The 17,348-nt window shown below is 37.7% G+C and overlaps 1 protein-coding gene across 1 annotated transcript in view; it reads right to left on the bottom strand.

The window, feature by feature from the left end:
• Nucleotides 1-17,348, bottom strand: part of LOC141933334 (dynein axonemal heavy chain 5-like) — a 166,853-nt gene that overhangs the window by 50,611 nt on the left and 98,894 nt on the right. Inside the window, exons 59-62 of the mRNA XM_074847902.1 lie at nucleotides 15,840-16,007; nucleotides 8,511-8,729; nucleotides 6,247-6,423; nucleotides 1,971-2,165 (exon numbers count right to left, since the gene is read on the bottom strand). Coding sequence (XP_074704003.1) covers nucleotides 1,971-2,165; nucleotides 6,247-6,423; nucleotides 8,511-8,729; nucleotides 15,840-16,007 — 759 coding nt within the window. The remainder of the gene's footprint in view (nucleotides 1-1,970; nucleotides 2,166-6,246; nucleotides 6,424-8,510; nucleotides 8,730-15,839; nucleotides 16,008-17,348) is intronic.

Genomic DNA, 17,348 nt, shown 5'->3' with positions numbered 1-17,348 from the left:
TGGTTATTTAGAGTATTGACATAACTCTGTTCCTCCTGGCCTTTACAGGGGGAGAACTCAGATTCTTCTAACACAGCTGACACCTGAACCAGGATGTCTAAAAGCCCATAACTGGCTGAATTTTCATCTGGATAACTTCCTCTGCATTTAGAGGCTGCATCTGCGTGTATTCAAAGCCATGTAAGTTTTGAGAGTACTCAAGAGCTCAATAGTTAAGCTCCATCAGGATTCACAAATTTCATAGGCTGGATATTTACATAAGGCAAACCTGGTAGACATTTTTCTCTGGCTCATCAGTCAAATGTCATCATCACTTATAGTGTATGAGTAGTGGAGAAAAAGGAAATGATATTTTAACCTACATCTCCCAGTCCCTGCTTTGGTGAGCATGTGGTATAAGATCCTTACGCAATTACTGGACCAGAGAATGGAACCTGTGTGTTCGCAGTCCCCTCCTGCAAGCTGCATGCCGGCACATGATGAGAGCAGCCACCTAGACATACAGAGTCAGTGCCACTTAAGGGAGGGAACTGAAGTTGCAGCTTGGAGGACACTTTAAAATTACTGGGGAAAAGGCTACAGCATGGTGGAAAAATTCAGTGTAGGTCCCTAACTGAAGGAGATTCACTGTTGCCACTCCTGAGCTCAGCTTGGCAGCTCTCTGAAATCCCGAGTAGGAAATGAAAGTCGCAAAGAGGGTGGAATATGAGATACATCCTTCTCTCTATTGTTTCCTGTTGGTTATTCACACTAGCATTTCTTGATCCAATTTTTGGGGACTAAAGAAAGAGTAATTTAGAGGAAGCCATGTTATCTACTGTAAAACAGTAGATTTCACACAGTCACAAAATGACTAAATTCTTCTGTGAATACAACTCATGTTTCTAGCTGTGTTTTTACAGCATTTTTTGAGCATGTTCAACTTACCAGAAACTGGATTTGGTGTGGGATTGAATGTTGGGCCTTTCTTAACAGTGCTAGGAAATACAGATCTAGCTCAAGCTCTAGATGGTTAAGAATTCAGCTGATGACATCACCATTATGCCATCAGCTGTCTGGATGTCACTATCCTTACCTTCATTCTCAGTTTCTTTTTCTTATCCATCACTCTCATTTTGAGTGAAGATAGTATAACATGGTATTCATGTGATAATGTACAGTTGTAGGACAGACTTGATTTATTAACAACTAACTCTTTAGTATCATGCTCGATCTGGCCTGAAAATTTATCATGTGTTTAGAACTTTAGCATAACCCATCTTATCCTTATTGATGTAACAAAGCATGCAGGGTAGGCTGATTAGAAGGGGAAAAAAAAAAAAAAGTTTTGAATTAAATAGAAGACCCAGATCCCAAATAGGATGCACTCCTAGATAGAAAGTGAGAAGGGTGGATAAATTAAGAAATACATAAAGCAATAAGTATTTTTATCACATGCATTTAACCATCAAGATGCAGTCTAAATTTGGGCTTTGTGTTTGATATGCCTCAAAGATCACTAGATTTCCCTTCTACCTCAGACCATCCTTCTTTTTCCAATTCTTCCCTTTTTCCTTTCCCCATTTTGCTCTTAAAATGCTTACCCTAAACTGTTATTGCCATACAGCACCAACTGCCTGATCCTGTCTGGTCATAATTTTGTAAGTCATTTACTTCCTTCTATGTTCCTCTTTCTCTATGACAAGTAATTAAAAGATTCATCATAAAAATAGATATGGGATAACATATAATTCCAATTTTCTCTTGAAACTGTCTTTCTGGGAGATGACAAAGCAGTACAAGCTATTTCACCCTGATACTGACAGGTCACAGGTTTTGCGTCAGTCTTGTTTTAACTTCTGCTTAACTGCACACAATAAACATCAGATTTAAATGACACATGGCTAAAGTATGATGACAAAAAAAGAGTCTGCACAGCTAACTATGATGTGAAATGACACACACATAAAAATATTAAATTAACTATTTACCTGGAGTCCATTATTCTTTTCCTTATTTTTAATCCAAATCTTTCCTTGACCTTGTGGATCAATCAGCAAAGGATATCTAGATGCTTTTGTGACAATGATGCCATTCTGAATTGAAAGGTCATCATTCGGAAGACCCTGGAGGTTCCATTCACCCACTGTAGCATTGTCAACAAGCATACCAGTAAGGTTCAGGTCCTAATAGAAAATATGCGATTACAAAATTAGTACCAGTCAGAGTAGTTACACTAAAATGTTTGATGGAAGGTTTTTCTTCTTATTCTGATCATAATGCATGATAGAATGTATTTGGTAGTTATTGATTATTGTTTTCTTTCTTTAAAGTTCAGTGTTTGAATCATTGAGGTTGGGCAATAATGAAAGTGAATCTTGTTGAGGCTTTGACATCCATCAAAGAGTGCTGGAGAAACTCTGAAACCATTTCAATATCTAATGGCAAGCTGATTTTGGTATTGGCAAACTCTTTTCTTGATAGCTCAAGAGAAAAGGTTGTCTTGGTCACAGGAGTTTCCTCCTGCTGTAAAGTTGTAAAGTGCCCTCCAAGTATGTATATGAACACAGAATAGCTTGTGGGAGACTCAGAGAAGAGATGTGCTATGGATCAATAACCATGAACAATCATGGAAAGTTGTTGCTGCTATGGTCAGAACTCTTCCCACTTCGTATATTCACCCGAAGTTTGATTTGCACACATTGACTAACTTGCTTTATTTTATTCACTATGAACAGTGACTGGCCTCCCAAGAATGTGTGTGTGAAGAAAACAGTCCTTAAAATCACAAACCAAGTGCTCCAAATTAGAGAAGTAGCTTAATAATTATCTGAGTTTAAAAAGAATAAAACTGAAGGGCTTTTTTATTTGCTCCTTATATTTTTCACTCAAGAATTCCTATTTGTAAGCTTTCTCTACAAATGTTTAAAAAGAAAGAAAAAGCCTGCGACTCCTGCAAAAATCATGTAATTCAGCATCTGAAGCCTAAAGCAAAATTTTAAATACTGTGAGACTTGTGATACAATCATGATCGTGATACCTGTGGTTGCAAGACTCAAAAGCTTTTTTACCCCTTTGATTTTTTTACTACCCTGATTATTTAAGAATCTGAATGAAGAAACAAAAACCATTCTCAGAAGACAGAGAAACTCTAAGAATCCAGTTTCCATTTGTGAAAAAGACAGTCGATCATTTAATAGCCAACATCTTCAGCAATTGGAACCTAAAACCATATTTAGCTCCTTAAGCAGATGAGTAGGATCTAAACAGATTTGAATTTTTTTGTACTGCAGCAGGAAATATCAGTCACTCTGCAACTCTGAAACTTAGCTAATTTAAGTGCCTAACTACACAGATAGATAGCTAATTTTAAACAGCTCTCTCTAAATTGTTATGCCTAAATGACTCATACACCCACAGCCAGTTAGTCTGTGACAAAGTAAGGCAGATGTCAAGCCTTTTGCTTGAACTGCAAAGCTGCTTTCTTTCCTGTGGTGTGAAGTATCAAGAGAAGACCATATGCTGCCTTTTGTGAGCACTTAATTCACTGGAAAAAATTAAAACTCTCTTCCATACACTATCATTGAAATCATAATCCTGTCTTTAACAGCAACTATCTAACCAGAATGGTAATTAATTATGGCATTCTGTATCTAACCTGTCCATATGGAAAACAAAAAGCAACACAGAAACAAACAAAAATTTTGAAGGATGCAGCTGAGTAGTAATGTGGTCAGAACATCTTCATAGAGGCAGAATTTTAGTTCTTTGTGTCTCGTTTTCTAAGGACATTATACATCCAAGTTCTTATCCTTAAATGGTAAGAGTCTTGACAGATATTCCCCAAGGTAAGTAGCTTTTTAGAACATTTTGTACACTGAATTTGAGAAAGAGCTTTCCTGGGATGAATATATGTAGGATAATTCCCATACCACACTGGTAAAGAATCTTGCCTGAGACTGCACTGCTACTGATACTTTATTAATAAATCCATCTTGGCCTTACATACTACTTATCATCAGGAGCTTTCAGAGAGCTTTGCTGGGCAAGTCAGAATCATTCATCTTTGTAAGTCATAGCATAAATTGGGCTGACCTATGAGATTCACTCTGTCAGGTCAAGGTTAATCACTGTTACAAGAAGCATTATGCATGACCTGACGTGAAAAAAAAAAAAAAAAAAAGATTCACAAGTAACTTCTATGAGATGAACAGCATGACAAACCCCTCATGGCAAAGAGGTCTCCCTAATATAGGCTTTAAGAGTCAAATCCCCGAAGAACCTGAAAAGAAGATGCAGCAGGGATACTAATCCACCTTCAACTGCTTCACAATGATACAGCCATGGCTGCACACAGGTTGCTCACTTGCTCCCAACAGTTTCCAGCAGCACCTGCTCTGTCAAAAGCTTTGACAGCTGAGGACAGGAGCCATTTGAGCTTAATGATTCCACTCCTGTACTGAGAGTAAGAGACTCCCTGAACTACTTCTCTAACCTTTACTGCTGGAGAAAATGTATGCAGGTATTCACAAAAGCAAGTAGAAGGCAACATGGACATATTACTCAGAAAGACAGTTTTGATTATTATGGCCTAAATTCTGCCTTCAGCATGAATATGTCTTCCAGGTGCAAGGAAGAATATTAGACAGACCTCCTAAAAGTCATGGAATAGGAACAAGGCTGCTGCTGGCCACAAGCAAAGCCTGTGCACCAGAACAGCTGCCAGGTCCGGCACTCCTGAGGCAGATAGTGGTAAAAGGAGAGAACAAGATTCATGTAAAGGAACCTGCCCTGTATCGTAGTCCCAGCATGCAGATTGCTCACTTTAAGAAAGGTAGTATATGATGTGGCAGGGAATTGAAGCTGCATGATGGGATCCCAGCTCTGCTGCATTTTAGGCCACGTCTACCCACACAGATTAGGCCAATTGAGGAGAAGCTGTAATGTCAGACTCACTAAGAACAGCCTCACTGGTGACAAATATTCATCGATGTAAAAGCTTAGACTGGAGTAAGCTGAAGTGGTGTAAATCAAGCTTTAAAAAATCCAGGTTTTGTTTAATTTATTCATTTCAACAAGATACTTCAGATTAAACTACATTAAATGGTGTGGGTACACAGCAGTGGGTATGACAGGAGGGTATTAACTGATAATACATGGAGGTGCAGAGGTGATATTTCCTGGTTCAAAATGTGCAATGGTTTTTTCTATAATTGTGTGTAAGTATTTTTATGTCAATCAAGAATTAATCAAGCTACACTAAGAATAAAAGTGTGAAGCTTTAAAAAGGAAAAACTGTTTAGCTCCATTTTACAGATATTTACTAGCAAATCTAGATTATTAAAGTGTTGTATTTAAGTAATCCTAAATTTTTATTCCTAGACTAGATTGTTGTGTTCAAAATTTAATATATTAAGAACAGTAGGTTAAAGAATTTATGATGTAATACGTCAGAAATACAAAATATATGAAAACCCTCTCATTCAAACTCTTTTATATTCTAGATTTACAGTTCAGAGTGAAAAGTGGCTGTCTAGAGAGAGAGAGCAGATTTTTAGTGGCAGCACATGATAGGTGGTAAAAGTGGAAGTTGGTTGGGGCATAACTTCCACTCAATCCAGATGCCACAGACCAATCTCCTTGGGGCCTAACTTGGGAGCTGCTGCTTCAAAGGCTGCCTGGAAAACTATAGGGGCACAGCAATACCAGAGGTGGGGTGGTATTCTCAAACACATATTCACAAGTTACTGTTGAGGGAGACAGTTACAACTGGTGTTTTCTTCAATATATGTATTTTCGACTTTCAGTAAATGCTAGATGTGACTGATTTGCTTGACTTTATGACTGAAATTATGGACACAACATTGTATTTGCAAAAAAAATCAGCTGTGGAGGAAAACTGAGACTACCTGATGGAACATTCTACGATAAGGTAAATCTGGTTTAAGCTGGTAAATTTTACTTTGTTTCCCACATTATACAATTTCCTCCCAGGGCAGCTGACCTCAGACAGCATCTCTATCAGATTCGCCAGAGTGATGGCCTTATATACCGATCCTGCAATGCATGACAGTATAAAGAGGATCTTAAAACATATTGTTTTAGATGCTCAGTTGTCAACTGTTCAGATTTTATTTAATAAAATTTGATGGAATGTGACAGCCTGTATATAATCTTCCAATTATGTACTTTTCTGGAACAGAATGCTCTGCACATTGTTTCTCTGCAAGGCAAAGAGCAAGGTCAGGACAGAGCGTGAACACTTACATTACTGTATGGAATCTTGCTGTTGTCCATCTCTTTCTTCCACAATTGGAGCAGCAAATTCCTGTACTCCTGATTGAAAGGTCCAGAGTAAGAGAGAAATCCAGTGGCCAGAAGAACATTCCCCACTAAATTAATAATTTGATTTTGAAAGCTTTTGCTGCTTGCTGTCCAGCGAAGCTGTATGTAAAATATTTCAAAGAAGTTAGTTTAAGCAGGTAGAAAACTAACATGAAGATCTAACTTAAGAATTTACCTCTTTCTGGTAAATAATTGTTCTTTGAACCAGGAGTAATTTTGGCTTTAAATCATTCTTCTCAGAAGTAAAAGTTTGCTTGGAAGAGATGGCAACAGCCTGACTAAGTGGAGAAAAAGCATCTTTTCCAACAAGCTGGCCAAACTGGTAAGAGCTTTAAAGGTGGAACAAAGTGGGAGGAAGAGGATGACCAGCAATCATATGAAGAAGTGGTGGACCAGGTTGGCAAAAAAAATGTGTGGGGTGATATAAACAGTAGGGACCTTGTAATCAACAAAACGGGGCTAATGGAGGACCACCCCTAGCATATCCACATAAACAAAGAAGTGCCTACCACACAGAATGATGGGGATAGCTTTCATGCTGTTTCTGGGAAATTAGCACAGCTGGGCTGAAGTGCTTGTACACTAATGTGCACAGCATGGAGAACAAATGAGGAATTAGAGGTCTGCATGTGGTTGCAGAGTCATGATGTCATGGGGATCATGGGGACATGGTGGGAAGGCTTCCACAACTGGAGTGCTACAACAGGTGTATACAGGCTTGTTAGGAAAGATGGGCTGGGAAGGTGAGAAAGGGAGTTGTCTTTCATGTGAGAGAGCAGCAGAAATGCATGGAGTTCTGCATCTGAGACTCTGGGATAGACACTGAACCAGTTGAGGGCTTACTGGTTAGGATTAGAGGGCAGACCAACATGGCTGATATTGTGTGTGTGTGTTAGAGACAACGTGATTAGCAAGTAGATATGGTCTTTTTCAGACAATGGGAAAAAACCTTGCATTCACAGGACCTGGTCTACATGGGGGACTTTAACCACTCTGATATCTTCTGCAGGGACAACACAGCAAGACACAAGCAATCCAGGAGATTTTAAGGAGTGCACTGACAAAAAATTCTCAACACAAGTAACTGAGGATCTAATGAGGGAAGGCAGTTTGCTGAACCTCAGACTTGCAAACAAGAAAGAACTGGTCAGGGATGTAAATGTCAGGGGCAGCCTTGGCTGAGAAAATAGATATTGTTTAGCCTTGAAAACTGACAGTGCTGGGGCAATTTTATCAATGTGTACAAATACCTCATGGGATGGTGTAAAGAAGACAGTGACAGACTCTTTTCAGTGGTACCCAGCAAAAGGACAAGGGGCAATGGGCACAAATTGAAATACAAGAAATTCCAATTAAACACACAAAAAACCTTTTTTACAGTGAGAGTGGTCAAGGACTGGAATAGGTTGCCAAGAGAGGTTGTAGAGTCTTCATCTTTGGAGATATTCTGAATATTCAAATGGACAATGCCCTGAGCAATCTGCTCTATTTGACCTTGCTTTGAGCAGAGGGGGCTCAGTTAATTCCTGGCTTCACAGGATGCAATGGCTGAAGTCAAAGCTCTCATCAATTTTGACTCTGTGTGAAATCAGCCAAGGAATTATCAAAGCAAATAATCAGACGAGAAAAAAAAGAGTATCCTGCTTCCTCAGGAAACCTTCAGACTGAAGTCAGAAAAATCTGCATAGGAAAGGTAAATTTCAAGCTCAGTGTAGAGGATAACGATTAGCCCGTAATTCTGTGAAAAGCTCCAGTAGAAATCTGAACTTCAAATATAATTCAGGAAATTAGTCAAGCTCTAAATTCCTGTTCTTGTATACTTGGTTAGAAAAAGAGAGTAATCCTTCTTATAAATATATTAGGGCAATTATTTAGGTTAAGCCTAATTCCTCTTCTTATTAAAGCTAAAAGGAATTTGGCTCCTTGGCTTTAAACTTTAATTTTATCCAAATACGAACCATATGATATGACATAAATCTTCATACAGAAGAATTAAATTAACATAAGAAATTGTTTTACTTTGTTAGATACATTAAATTCAATCAAAAAACATAACTGAAAGTGACATATGATATCGTGATGTCACCATGCCTTAAATTTCTTGAGCACTACTAACAATCATTATGGAGTATTCTCAAAACTGAGCACCTACTTTGCGCTGGAAACCTACTCATATGTGCTAGTACCTTTTCTCCACCTAATCCTTCAATCAGAGCTGTGGCATTGTTCATCTTCCTTCTGCATGCCTCAGCATCATCAAGTAAGGCCTGTTTCTCTTTCATAGCAGAATCATACATGGCTTGTACTTGATCCAGTTCCATTTGCTTCTCATCCAGCTGAATTTGTGCATTATTCAGTTCCGTTTGGGCAGCTGCAAGTCTTCCTTCTTGCAAGGCTAAATTTGCCTATAAACATTTAAAAGTAAAGAGTGGTTAATACCTATTATTTGGCAAGTGTAAATGATATTCATTTAATGGCACATATTGGGTACTTTTAAAAATAATATATATTTAAGATTACAGCAGTTTTTTTCCTTTTTTACTTTTTAACCCGAAACTGTAACACAAGGATAACATTGAAGTTATTCAACGCAATCTTAAAATGTTTTCATAATATTTTCAGAATGACCTATTGATCACACAATGATCAATGATTTGAAATCACAATACACTTGAAATAGCTGTATACTAGATATATGAGGTGACTCATACAATGTTTTCTGTAATATATTCTCAGTGCAAAAGAAAATTAAGATTGTCCTCATGGATTATAAAATAATAATAATGATAATGGAAACTACTCTTCTCTTTTCCCATCAATTACTTCTACAATAAAAATATAGCAAACGCATTTTTTCCTCTCCTGGAAACTAAAATTCTAGAGACTTTTCTCACATCTCTATATAAATTTGAATGGCGAGTTGCCAGTCATTTAAATGTGGCCTCTTAACTTGTATATTCCTAACAGAGAAAAAAGAAGTATTCTATGAATTCAGAATGTGTTTCCAAGTATATGTTTGCAAAGAATTAGAGACTGACAGAGTTCTTATGAAATTCACACTTATAGATAAAGGTTGCTTCCATTTACCCTGAAAATTTAAAACACTTGTTTAAATACCATGTATAATTTCTATTTTTTCTGCTATAAGGGTTATGAAGATGGAAACCAAGAATCTGTAAAAACTGTTTTATTACAAATATGAAATTTGACACTTATATTATGTCACACCAGAAGAGTAACAGTACAAGGAATCTCTGGGATGACTCTTGGTAAACACTATAACCATGGCTTGCATTTTTACGTTAGGTCTTGACTAAAAATATAGACATAATTCTTATCAAAATATGCTAAAATCAGCAAATTCTTCTTGCTTTGCATAGGAAAAAGAAAAGAGAGAGGAGGCAAGATCATTTTTTGAAATCTAAGCATGATAAAAACTACAGCATGAAGTCTGGTGGATTTCAAATGGCAGGTCTCTGAGCAGGGAATCAGAGAAGCATATATGTACTAATCAACAAAGTAGTACTGGTTTATGAGTCACACATCTAGAGAATAGCACTGTCATCAAAAAATTTGTTTACTGTAGCCACTTTGTCTATTGACAGATCCTAGAGATAAACAAATATTTTATAATGGAGATAAGCCAGCAAAATGGATGCTCATAAAATCTGCATCATGTAGGAATACTGAAATATTTTTATTCCACTGTTTATGAAAGAGCACATTAAACAGCATCTCCTAGAGATAAACGCTGTTAAATCAATGAGTCTTGTTAAGACCCAGCTAAGTAGATTTCAGAACCAATGCTGTTATTTTTTAGTGAATCTTGGACTATCGGGAAAAGTTTAAACAGTAAAGGAGTAGGTGATGAAGTGTTACTTTGTCATGCACCAAGGAAGAGGTGGGGAGGGCAAGGTAAGAGAGAGAAAGACAGTGCCAGGCTCTTTCTGGATCTTAATAACAAAGTCCCAATAAAAAATGTATTAATAAGATAACTGCTTTAAAAAGAATAAGAAGAGGAACATAGATAGTAAGTCTTACATCCCTTCAGATGCTGGGCACCCCACATTCATGCAGCGTCAGACAGAGGCTGGATAGAATCATAGAATCATAGAACACCAGGTTGGAAGGGACCTCAAGGATCATCTGGTTCAACCTTTCTTGGCAAAAGAAAGATGGGATAGATTTTTCCATGGCACGCTGCACAAAGCAGATCTTGTCCGTGGAGTGAAAACTCTCTCTTTTGGTCATTCAAGTTAGTATAAGTTCCTCTTATTAGTCTGTCTTGTTAAAGTAGTTACCTTATCTGTTGTTAGGCCTTTCTTACTGAGATCCAGAAAGAGCCCTGCACCAGCCCTCTTTCTCCTACCTCACCACTGCCCCCCCTTCCCCTGTGCAGAGTATCCTCCTATCCTTAAACTCTGTGAGGGCTAAAAATGGGAGTAAAACAAAGCTATGACATATTGTTTCACCCCCAGATGACAAATAGTGAGGTTACACAGGGAACAAGATCCTTGGAGAGTTCCCAGAACAGCTGGAACAACAAAGAACTTACACCTGTCTGTGTGGATTCATATTTCACCTTGACATTTATCACAGTAGCATGTGAACCTCAATGAAAAAGGATGGCCATGTGAATGCCCAATACATATGAGCAATGATGCCTTGTAAATATGAAAAACAGACCTCTGTGCAATAAACTACCCAGAAAAGTGCAAAAGACTGATCTTAAAAGCTCTTGAAACACTACCAGGTTGAAGACGTAGGGATAACAAAAAAATATTTCAGATGAGTACAAAATAAAAATGTACTGTATTCTAACATGAAAATATCCAAAATTATTTACACAAGACTTTATGGGATCTCTAGAAGATGACTTATAATAAGAAATTATCTTACAGGTGATTCTGTGAAAATTTAATCAAAATTGTCAGCCAATTTTAGGGTAATCATAACAAATTAATAATAAATTTTGGTATTAGTTTGATTTGTAGGCTGCTTAATCATATGTGATGAATAATGGCTGGTTGCACAAGAATGACTGCTAACATACCAGGATGACCAACCTATGTGATTCCCAAAGGCAGAAAGTCTACTTGTTTCAGATTACCCTATGAAATCATCACTATTTGCTCTCTCTCTGTCTTTCTTTCCAACACCATTTTTCAAAATTACATGGGTACAAACATGGCTTTTGTATTGGCATCACTGGCAGGTTGGCTGGCAGCTTCCTGTGCAGAGCTTTGCCATGAGAGCAGGAGGCAAGTTCTGCTGCCAAGGAGAACCTTCCTTCTACACAAGAAGACTATTACAGTTACAAAGATTTCCAGCCAATTACAGGCGGGAAGGAAATGTGTCTCCCAACCACAAAGAACCACTGTGGCCTTTCTAATTTTAGTGGCATTGCTATGTGAACAAGCTTCACACCCTTCATTTCATCCCTCTGAGTCACGCAGCAAAGCAAGGATTCACAATTTGTTCCAGTTGGATGCAATATGAAAGCCTGAATAAATGGATTTTATGTGAATGAATCATGAGGATTCAAGACATGAGATCCACACCCTTATCTGCACTTCCAGAGAGGGGCGACTACACTAGAACATGACCAGGCTTGCATGAGAGCAGCAGCTGCAGCCTTTTCTTGCCTTTGGAATTGTGGGGAACCACATGGACAATCGTCTCCAGCCAGTGCCTCTACCTCCTCTCTGCATCTGTCTGCATGGGGCAAGTACAGAGATAGTACCTGTGCCAACAGACTAAATTGTTAAGCAGCTTTTTTGCCTTCTTCCGAGATGCCCTCAGAGAAGACTTCATAGCAGGTGGTGAGATGACCCTGCCCCTTTTAACCTTCTAGCATTCCACATAAAACCAGGACAAATAAACATGTAATTACGGTCCACAGCTATACAGTTAAATTAAACATGCCCAAGGACCTTTCTCTGGCACTGAGGTTAACTAGTGTAAAACAGCTCACATTAAGCTTTCCCAATCTCTAAAACAGTATGTCTGCATGCAAACAGCCTCATGGAAATGGTCCTTGCACCAAGCCAGTTCCAGAAGGTGCCCAGAGATTGCCGAGAAAATGCTTCTTAGCCAAGACCAAATTCACACTAGGGATCATTCTAACAATTTAACAGTGCAGATGATCACTTCCCAATGTCTAGAAAAATTCCCTAGTACACTTTAATTTATTAGCATTGACATAGCCATAAGTTTCTTGTTGATTCAATGCAAACTCAATTTTGCAAAGCACTGAGTACATCTGGCCCTGATCCAAGAAGGCATTTAAATAAAAATGTCTTCTCCAATAAAAAAACTCACACCCTCTAATGCTATCCCCTCTCTTGAATGAAATGCTGAGGCCAACCCCAGATCACTCTGAAGAGCAGCTCTTGCTCAGTAAATGCAGAAAATGTTACTAGGAAAACCCACAAGAAAAAATGCAGCTGAAACCTTATAATTCACCACAGGTGAAGATTTGGAGCTTTCCTAGCATCTCTCTTGTTTCAGGAAGTCTAGCTTTTCAAGTTCACTGTTCTTACAGTCCATTGAGCACTCACTACTGCTGGACCAGGCCAGAAGGCTTCTTGCACTTGAACACTGTCACTCTGCTCATGAGCCTCTGTGGATATGCCAGGTGACCATCTTTGTCGATTGCCTCAGACCTGTCCTGGGCACATGGCATCTGACTGACAATTCTTCATGGAAATGCAATCTCAAGCTGCTCTTGTCCCAGATCACTGCAGATTTTTCACATAGACACTCCATTAGTTTTGTATCAACTTTCTCAGAGCCTCAATATCATGATAAGTTTGGATTCATCGTTATTTAGGGAAACATTATAAGAGAGGTAAACACATACATAGGTTTTGCAGACATTCAGAAAACCCACTTTTTCACTTCAGCAATTTCAAAAAATTATACACCAATACATATGTATACATATATAGATATGAACACATGCAAACAGATCCATGCAGAGTGACATTAATGAAATCTTGGCCTCAATTTCTTTGCTTTCACTGACTATTCTTTGGGATTAAAACAACCTTTGAAAGACACAGAGATCATGCCTCTTATCTGCTTTTTGCAGCCTCTACTACCTACTGAAAGATTCTCCATTTTTTCCATTCAGTTACATCTCCTGACTTCAATCTGTTTTGATAGGTGATCTAATTCTCTCCTTCACCCCCCAGAGTATATGCTTTCCTTCCACAGTTATTGTGGGCCTTGAATTCAGACTTGAATGCTTGTTTTCCTGCCCAGTGGGCATCACCTTGACAAGGACACACTTATTTAAATGGACGACCATCAAATTTTGACACTCCTAGACGGTTACCTCTTCCTCAGGTGCATGATTTCCTCTTATTGCCTGATGTGGTTTTTAGTTCAGCATGGAGACAAGTGAAAGCAGAAAAGGCAATAAAGTCTCGTATTTAAAACTGAGTTTGACAGGGACAATCCTCAATATCAAAAGGAATTTATAAACTGTAGACAAACTTCCCTTGATCATCATAACAGCCTAAGGAGAACTTAATTAAAATCACTGGAGACATCTCTGAGGGAAATTATATTGCTATACACAGTATTTTAATTGAGGTTAACAGAATTCCAGCAAAAGCCAGGGCTTTTTCATTCTGCTGTTATATTCTTCAACTAATGGATAAATAGCAGACGGCGTTTCAGAATTATCAGATTAATCCAGCAGGCTTGTTTATTAGGTAACAAGCTAGAGAGGAACAGCTCATAGTCATGCTGAAGGTTTATAGGAAAGTAGCACACACAGTGACCACTGTATGATAAGCAACTACACAGCATTGTATTTGCAGGAAACATGTGGTTATACTTTCTGTGTTTGATTCTAACTAATGACCCTTAGGCTGTAGGACACATATCTAAATAATGTAGGCATCCATTTCTAGGAATGAGTTAATTTTTGCACACTATATTTACTAAAATATGAGTCACTATTAATTAGTTTTCACAAGTTGTCACATTTAAGATAAATGAGACACTGAGTCTCAGTTAAGATGCAATTTAAAAATATATTAGATGGATTTTGCAGGTGTTGAAGGGGATTTATCTCCTAGAACAGCAGTTAGGATAAAGCAGCTTGATTAATTCATTCAGTAAACCTGCTTTTAACACTGGATGATTTAGCCTGTGCTCGTACTTTACACAGTTTAATTGTACATTTATTTTCAATTATTTTCTTATCATCACTTCAGTGCTTCCTGCAATATTTCCTGCACACTTTAAACACTTCCTCCCTCTGTCATCTTCACTTTTAAAATATTTGTGACTGTTCCTATACCTGACAATAGGTACCACTTTGCCAAGACATGCATGTTCATTTTTTTATCAGCTACAGTGTGACAAGAATGTAAATACTTGAATACAAAGTTAAATTTACATGTAATCTTAAGTCATATATATTCAAATAAAAACTGCCAGAGCACTTTTGCAGCTTTCAGAGTTGCATCTGCATATAAAGCCAGTATTTCCCCTAGGTCTTGTTCTCTTTTATAGCTCTCAATAGCCACATTTCAAATTCTGTTTTCATTAGGGAACATCCTATTATTTGAAAAGGGAATTGTTACTTATAGATCACAGAAATATAGTCTTCTATATCAGTTACCTGAATCAAAACTATCATGCTTTTGACGAATTTGAATCAGATCTGTCTAGATACACCAAAGGAATATGCCAAGAGGTTTGAATATACCATTGATACAGTGGCTTATACAATAGGAGACTGAACATAAGTACAGTGGAAGCATAACCGATTGAATGTATTTCTTCAGAAAAAGCCATAAAATCCCCTGTAGAAGCAACGATTATAAATCACTATATAAATATTCAAAGTCCTTTTTTTCAATATGTTCATAAATGAAATATTTCCAAGACAATAAAACTATCTGTAGGAATGCAGACAACACTAGCTGATCCCTTTCTACTGTAGTTCAATGTTACAACAGAATTCTATACCAGATGACTACTTACTTTATTATATATACACTCACATGTAGCATTTTGACACTCCAAAGTTTTCTTAGAGAGCTGAATTCCAGCTAAATCCATTAAAGAATACTTCTGTGCCAAGAATGATCTCTCCTCTCCCAGATGCTACCAAGACCACAATGAGTATGCTCCTTCCCAGGCCAGTAGGACTGAGTTTTCTTGAAACCATAGTGCCTGGCACCAAGTCCGAAAGCAGAGATAGTATCCGCATCTCCCACTTGCAGATAGTCAGGATCTATAAAGAACCTGTGCACTGAGGTTCCCATTGAAAACTGACTGTGTTCACACAAGTAATAACTGTAACACAGGGTAGCTGTGTAAGCGGAAAAAATTGCCAGGATATATTTAACTTTCCTGTGCTTGACTTCACAAGTGGATGTGAAAAAACAAGAATCTCTTGCAACTTGTGATCTTTCTTAGCCAAAATAACACAATATGTTTTCCACTCATCTACAGTCATCCCTCAGAAAAATAAAATGAGTAATATGAAATACCTTAAGAGGAAGAACTTCTTTATTAATACCATAGAAATAAGCCATTGCTTGTGTCCATGAGCAAAGACCTGCTACATTTCCACACACTTTTTTAGCAGTCTCAAGATTATAGTCCTCCATATCCAAATAAGGCTCTAAAAGCTCCACAGTTTCTCCTGTAATTGAGTCCTAGTCAATGGAAAGGAAAAATTATTTTTTAATGGATTTTAGAATAAATATGCTTCACAGAAACATTCTTCTTTTTAAAAACATGGTGCTACCACTTCTTGCAGAAGAAATGAACAAAACAACACTGTTGCCTTTCATTCTTATAAAGGACAGAAGATTAGTTGTTTCTTGTGAACTCAAGTGAAAATAGCTCCTACTTCCATTGCAACACATTGACTGGAGTTTGCATTTAACATCCCTATTTGACCCATAATATTTACAGACATTACTTGTACTCATAGCTCCATGACAACTTAAGCTGATCTAAGTTATTGCTGCTACAGCACTGTACTTTCTTTTCTCTTCCCCTCAACCAGATGTTCCTGCCCCATCTTTAATGCTATCACCAATGCTCAGTGAGCTAGTTTGGAAGCTAATATGACAGAAATCTAAGTCCGCAAACTAGTGATTAGTTTTCTTCTAGGCTAGTCCTGTGAACAAGCTCACCATGATATCAGACAGGCACCAGTGTGAACACAGCTAAGGGAGTCAAACATGCAGCTTTAGGAAGAAAAAGGGTGAAACTGAAGGCACTGACTTCACTGAAGCTAACCCTTTTCCTTAACCGTAAAAACAATTTATCTGTTCACTTCATTATTCTAATCTCAGATTTTTCTCCCCCTTAACAATCTGATGAGAAAAGCCAGAACTTTGATGATGTTGGTTAATCTATAATTATGTAAGTGTCACACGAAAATGGAATTCATCTCCTTAAGCAATGTAGAGTAGAAGAGCTTATACAGGGTAACAATGGTTTCTTAACAATAGAGGCATTAAGAATCTTCCCTTCTTTTGGCAGTGTGTTAATTCCTTTCTTCTAATGCATCTAAAAATCATCCTCCATTCATACTGTCAAGTAACATACCCTTTTCCTGCTTTTCTGCATAGCAAAAAGGACTCTCTTGTACTTGTCTGATCCCTAGCTACTATAATAACAAAGACATTCATTATAGTATTCCTAAGATCATACATGGTGATGTTTTCACTATGAGCATTTGCTAAAATCTAAAATAGTGCTGGACAAACATTTTGTTTTTTCATTCTCCTACTCAAAGTTATGAACGAGCAAGCTGGCAAAGGTGAAGCAAAGACTAATCAGCAGTGACCTAAATCTCTGTTCAAGAGCTTGAAAAATGTCATGTCTTTCCTTCCTTAAAATGAATTTTAAACCCAATGAACTATTTCATCCACTAATCTTGCTTGCCTAGAAAAATTAGGAAAGAACAACAATCTCACATACAAGTAAGCAGTGCAGTCTACTCAGAACTCCAGACATGATGAGCTTTCAATCTTAGAAAGTAG

The sequence above is a fragment of the Strix aluco genome, chromosome 1, assembly GCF_031877795.1.
Source record: "Strix aluco isolate bStrAlu1 chromosome 1, bStrAlu1.hap1, whole genome shotgun sequence".
NCBI lineage: Eukaryota > Metazoa > Chordata > Aves > Strigiformes > Strigidae > Strix > Strix aluco.
This window is presented reverse-complemented; position numbering and strand designations above follow the sequence as displayed.